Source organism: Bombus impatiens, unplaced genomic scaffold, assembly GCF_000188095.3.
Source record: "Bombus impatiens unplaced genomic scaffold, BIMP_2.2 scf_0135, whole genome shotgun sequence".
Lineage (NCBI taxonomy): Eukaryota > Metazoa > Arthropoda > Insecta > Hymenoptera > Apidae > Bombus > Bombus impatiens.
Window position 1 is genome coordinate 2,416,595 of NT_176554.1, and position 6,243 is coordinate 2,422,837.

At 40.4% G+C, this 6,243-nt stretch overlaps 1 protein-coding gene across 2 annotated transcripts; it reads left to right on the forward strand.

Moving 5' to 3' along the window:
• The first annotated feature begins 2,382 nt into the window (after positions 1 to 2,382).
• On the forward strand, positions 2,383 to 5,555 carry LOC100742137. 2 transcript variants are annotated; one of them, XM_012381816.3, is made up of 3 exons: positions 2,383 to 2,779; positions 3,538 to 3,719; positions 4,775 to 5,555. In XM_012381816.3, the coding sequence occupies exons 1-3, from the start codon at positions 2,721 to 2,723 to the stop codon at positions 5,035 to 5,037; spliced, it is 504 nt and encodes a 167-aa protein (XP_012237239.1). In that variant the 5' UTR covers positions 2,383 to 2,720; the 3' UTR covers positions 5,038 to 5,555. The 2 variants fall into 2 exon arrangements, with proteins under 2 accessions (XP_012237239.1, XP_003486914.1); XM_003486866.4 differs by having other exon boundaries at positions 2,446 to 2,779; positions 3,541 to 3,719.
• The last annotated feature ends 688 nt before the right edge of the window (positions 5,556 to 6,243 follow it).

Consider the following 6,243-nt stretch of genomic DNA (forward strand, 5'->3'; position numbering starts at 1 on the left):
CGGACGGTGGATTCGCTTGCTCGATCGGGACGACAGAGTGGAAAGAGGAAGGAATGAGACGATTACGCCGTTTACGATTCGAGTTTGTTTGCTACCTGCTGCCTACATGACATCGGACGTAAAACGGACGGATGAAAGAGGTCGGGAAGCGTTCGTGTTTGTAAGCAAAGGAAAGAACAGATGGGCGAGAGTCCGAAGAGAAACGAGGAAGGGAGTGGGAACGAGATATTAACCCTTTGTGGTCATATCGAAACAAAGATATGGGTACCATGGATTGGTTGGATTTAATTTTTAATGGACGAATATCGGTAAGTGGACTCGAGGCTTCCGAGAAAATAAGTAAAATTTCGGAAATGTAATAAAATCTGAGGAAATTCATCATATCAATCTTTTACATTAAACGTTTCCGTGCAAAGGTAAATATCACGAACAGTACTGCTTTACTGTCGGGACCAGTAAACTTCGAATTTGACTCTGACAGTTCGCAATTGACACAATTTTTCTGAACCTACGATTCTCGTATTATAGGATTTTGTTGCTTACGAAGTGGAATTTGGAAAGAACGACGATCGACAAACCGCTTAAATCGACAGGGAACAGCCACGCTGTCTCAGACTGCCTGACGGATAACTGTGCATACCAACGTGTACAAAGATGCATAGAATGCACCAGAAGAAACGCAGTTTATATTTTTTCAACGCGATCGAAGGGCAGAGAAAGGAGAAACATAGGGGAAGGGGAAAAGGAGAAGAAGATGGAAAAGAAGGTTCAAGGTCGTGAGGATGAAAGAAGCGCGTTTACCGTAGGAGTGGTCGTGTGGGGGGTCGATGCGTCGTGGCCTCGAGCGTATGTGTACGCGAGAACGGTTTCGGAACGGCCGCGTAATCCGAATCCGAATCCGAAACCAGTTTCTGCCCCGTGGGTCAACCAGACCCGTCCTCTTCTTCAACGTCGTCTCCCACCGCGTTCGACCCATGTTCGTCACTCCCCCGAACCGAGTCTCCCCCTTTCTATCACGGCGATACATCTCCTTTCATCCGAATCGCGGATCTCGTATTTTTTCCATTCTGACGTTTTTCAACCATCATCGACCGATCACGATGATCTAATAATAGAAAAATCCTGATTGTTGCGTCGACGCGATACCTACGAACCGTTCTTTCTCGTTCTTTAAAGACGCGTGAATTAGCGAACAGTCGATGAACAGCGTTCGGAGACAAGACGTTCGTACGTGTATCATGTTCGTGTCCACTTTACGTAACACAAGCATATTTCGCGCAGTATGCGAATAAATGATAAACAGAACCGTTCGTCAAACGTAATAGTTAACTCATGTGTTTGCATCAAACGAACACGGTGCAGTACTTGAAATATTTTTCTAGATTTTGGAAATCTGTTACATGCAATATTCGTAAGAAAATCGTAGAACGACTATAAAACGTTTGCCAACGTCTTACGAAATGTTCGGTATCCGCTCGCGTCCTTTTCGCGAACTATCGAGCTTCAAAGTGGGGATACGATGTTGCTTCCGTTGGTGAACAGTACGCGAACTACCTGCGAGCTGCCCGAACAACTGGCGAACGGTTCAGGAAGATATTCAGGAAGTAGCTCGGGTCAATATGAACCCAGCGTAATGTTTGTTTCTTCCGTCGATTCTATTATGTCGATATTATGAGTTTTTCGACGAACGTTTCATTTCCGCAGATAACCTTACGCCCTCTTATCCAACTCGGACGTCTCACAGAGAGGCATACACATAAGTGTTATAACGCGATCTTGTCAAGGACTTGGTTGCATCGTCTCGCGATTCCAGGAACAAGTACAGTCAGCGTGTACTGTAACGATTACAAGTAATAAATCAAATCGCTTCTTCAGTTCATCGATTTTTATTATTTATGCCAAGTCCATACTGACCAGATTTGTTCACGAGCGGAAGCAACGTTATACGCACGCTGCAACTGACGAGCAGGATAGAAGAAAAACGAGCTTGTTGCGAATAAGCTCATTTATCGTATTTTAGGCAAAACGATTGTCAAGAAGCATACGTACTTTTGACATTGCGTAGTTTCGATATTTCACGTAAATGCTAACTTCGTCTCGCGATATATACAATAGATTATTTCACAGTATGAAAATCGTGAATATTTTCATTTGACCGAGTAAACAACCAATGAAGAACGAGCGACGAGTAAAGTGAAGTGAGAAAGTCGTATTCTTAGGAATAATTTTCTCCGAAATAAGCAAGTGTCGAGTAACTTACGGATACGAGTGTACTTGATTCGCGTTACGTCAATGTCGAGCTTGAATTCAGTTTAGCTCAGCATTGACAGATAGAATGGATTCGCTGATTCTTTTTTAACTGATTGCGAGCGATGTCTCTGGTCGATACCGTCTACCACGATACCGCGCATAGTCGTCGACAGTGGATGATGCGCGTAGAATCGCCGTCGATAAATACGTAATTCTTGATGACGCGGCGCGCACAGCCAACGAAAGGTAATGGTTTGAACGTTAACACGGATAGAGATTTGAAGGGGGAAAGAAAGGCTTCTATTGCGCGCCTCACAGTCGTGCTTTACTTTCCGTGATCCCAGGATTACGCGATTCTCGCTTTAACTCGCGTGGGTGATGCACTGATCGTTTTGTGCTCTTACGAACGATACGGAATAACCAGAGAACCAGAGAACCAGAGGAAAGACTGTAAAAGCCGGAAAGCAAAGATGAGAGGACGAATCAGCGTATTTTGCGCCGCGATGGTCGCTACGGTGATGTTGTGCAGGTTAGTCGATCGATAGCCGGTTCAGCGGCTTATGGACGCAATTAGCGGTGGGACTATTACGATACATATTGACGCTCGAATAATTCGATATGCGAGTACTTAGTCCATTAAAAGGTATCGAAATCGCGGGTTAGCATTAATTTTCAGTATCGATACCGATATCTGATGGAGCAACAGGTATATCAATTTATCCATCGATACAACAGCAACCGAATATTGATCAAATACTTTACGAATACCGAAATAGATGATTTCATAAGTTATAAACATCCGAAAGCTTCGAAAATTGTATCTTTACTTTTGAAACTTCAACTTTTAAAATTTCGTATTGGTATGCACACTTTCGTACAAGTATCGATCAAGCGTTTGGTGTAAATATCAAAGAGCTACCAATTTTTATCGATACCTACAACTGTTCACGAATGTCTTTGAACATTTCTAGAAATTTTTCACGAATATACATATACATATAAGAGTGTTTTTCCTATGCAAAATACTTTGAAATGTCATTAGTACGGACGCCAACTATCACGATTGTATCAGCGAAGTTGTACGTCTTTGGATAAAATACCACATACGATACAGCGTCAAAATTCGTGAAGTTTCGATAAGTGTCAATGCGGTGTATTAGTCCCAACTCTGGTCGCAATGTATGTTTTTATTAAAGCCAACTTTCTCCGGCGTTTTCTTCGTGCGTGCGAGAAATTACGTGGTCACAGCGTGCATTATTTTGAAGTAACGCGCACTTCGATTGGTAGCAGGTCCAGTGGACAAGTATACGCGGGAACGGATTGGCTGAGAGGTCTCCACGAGAATATCGGGGCGCTGAATAGAAACATTCAGCACAACGTAATGCAACTGAATCAACGGATACAAGAAACGGTGCAAGCAAACTCGGCACAGATTCATCGGGTAACGGAAAAACTGAACGAAGAATTAGGTACGGTGGAATTCCACTTAAATCAAGTAGTTGTTGGGACAAAATTTTAGTTAACGTTCCATCAAATGAGCTTTTGCACATTTTGTTTTCTTTTTTTTTTAATACTACATAATCAGTTATACAATGCGCTACAAAGAGCATTTTTGGCAATTTATTAATCAAATTCTACGCTGCATTTTCATAGCATCAAATTTTTGTAGCGATATGAAAGTACTACTAAATGATAATAAATTTTATATAGTTGCATCTAATTAAATGGTATGTAAATGCTACAGTAAGTAGAATTGTACTTACACTTTTGGCGCAGGAATACTTTTTGTAGGCATTGTACGCGCATAATTCTCAAACGATGTAAGAATACTTGCCACGAATGCATTCGGTACATAATTTAATCCTTACAGCTATGAGTAATGTGATTTCCTGCGTAATAGGCATGAGTAATTCCCTGATGATGACTATTATGTCTACCTGAAAGTGAACTACTACGTGAACAAGCGATCAGGTAGTGGGAGGAATCAGTAAACTTCTACTACTTACATCTATAAGCCCTAGACACGCAAATTAATATCCCAATGGATTCAGATGGATGTAGTTCTACCGTACGCGATAAACGGATTACTCGACCTTTTTAAGTTCTTTCTTCGACTCAATGCTGGAAAATTACACCAATTACAGTTAAACGTTAACGTAAACGTTCCTTTCACTATCGACAAAGAGATCCGTTCTCTCTTCGCTTTTCAAGGCGATCGAATTTTTTATCTAATCGCAATATTTGCATCGCGTTTCACTTTTTGAAATATCTTCCTAATTAAGTAAGCGATACGTTCAAAACTAAGATTACGTCTATTTATACGCAACTCGAATAATCGCATAAATTAATTATCGTGTCTATGTCTTAATGTCAACGACAATGAAATATGTTTCGCGCAAAATCTGTCGTTATGGATCCAGTTACGTTTTTCGTTGCGTTATGTTCTTGTAGCATGTTGAATCTTAAAATTGCAATATCATGTTCTTTCCCCGTGCTCTTCAATCAGATAATGAAACTGTTCTAGCTCATGGTCCAGCTTCGGTGCACAAAATTGGAGGCAATAACGTGATTATATCTAACAACGATGGAATGAAGATCGTTCATTCTGGTCGCACCTCGGACGGAAAACCGTACGTTCGCGAGAGCACGGATAAAATCGTGGGCGACATTCTTCGACACGTGGAAAGAATTTACGACCCTACTATGAATACCTCAAAGGTGCTAGGCTACACGTTGGATTTGAAGGATCCCGACGCGAAGCCTATTCCTATAAGCGAATTTGCTTAATCGACGAACAATTGACGACCGATGGAAAGAAAAGATGATTCCTGCCGATCGACAGAGACACCTAATACGATATATGTAATTCTATATTTAATTCCAATACAATATATTCTACAGTAGAACATCGATTATGACGACACGCCGTGTGGACAATCGAATAAATTTGTTTCCATTCGAGAGATCACATTTTTTTAATTATTCCATAAATATGAATATTAAACGGATCTTTCAAGACATTTTTTAATTCGATACGTATAGGACAAATCGACAAGTGCGCTTTTGTTAATTTTGGCGTCACTTGGTGGCAAAGATTATTGAAAAGAGAACAACTGATCGGGTTCAATAGGATAACTCTTTTAAAAATAGGCGGTGAAATTTGATATGAAATACGATTTTTATTAATCCATATTCTAATAATCGAGGTTTTACAGTTACTTGCGGTAATTCGAAATCGCCCGCAACTATGTATGTAAAAGTACGATATGAATAAATAAATGCATGAATAAGAAAGCCATGAGAAATTTCGTTGCACGATAAATTTTCGTCCATCCCGATTGCAATGTCGTCAATGTGACTTATATTCAAATTTTTGTAGAGAGAGAGGAAAGCTGGTCGACACGAAAAGTGTGTTACTTGAATGGTAAATGTTCCGCGAATATGCGTGTCAAAGTGGCGCCGAGAGAAACGAGAGATCGCACGCGGGGTGCCTTAAATGGAAGTGCCCCTGGCTTGTCCTCGATCTCGCGTTCTTCTCGCCTTCTCTTTCAACGCGTTTCTCTATTTCCCTTTCCCTCTTCCCGCCCTCTTTCGTCATTTCCCTACCTCTTTCTCTTCACCCCTGTCCTTTTCCCGCTATGCACAGAGAATTTATATTGTCCTTGATTTTATCACGCCTAGAAAAGTCGAATCGGCAACACGATTCAGATTTACGATTCGATGAACTACTTGATAAATTTTCTAGTTATACAAGACAATCGCGATCACAGACAATTAGCAATCAACTCAATAGTAAGTGAAATAAATTCTCAAAACTGCGTTATCCAAGTATTTCATTGTGATATATTTTTTACTTCCTTTTAAATACAATATGAAATTATTTAAAAACGGTACCTCCATCCGATTTGAAAAATATTTATTATTAACAAACAACATATTTAGCAATTTTTTCAATTACAAACACTCTGGTAATAAGAGTGCTGAAAAAAGAAA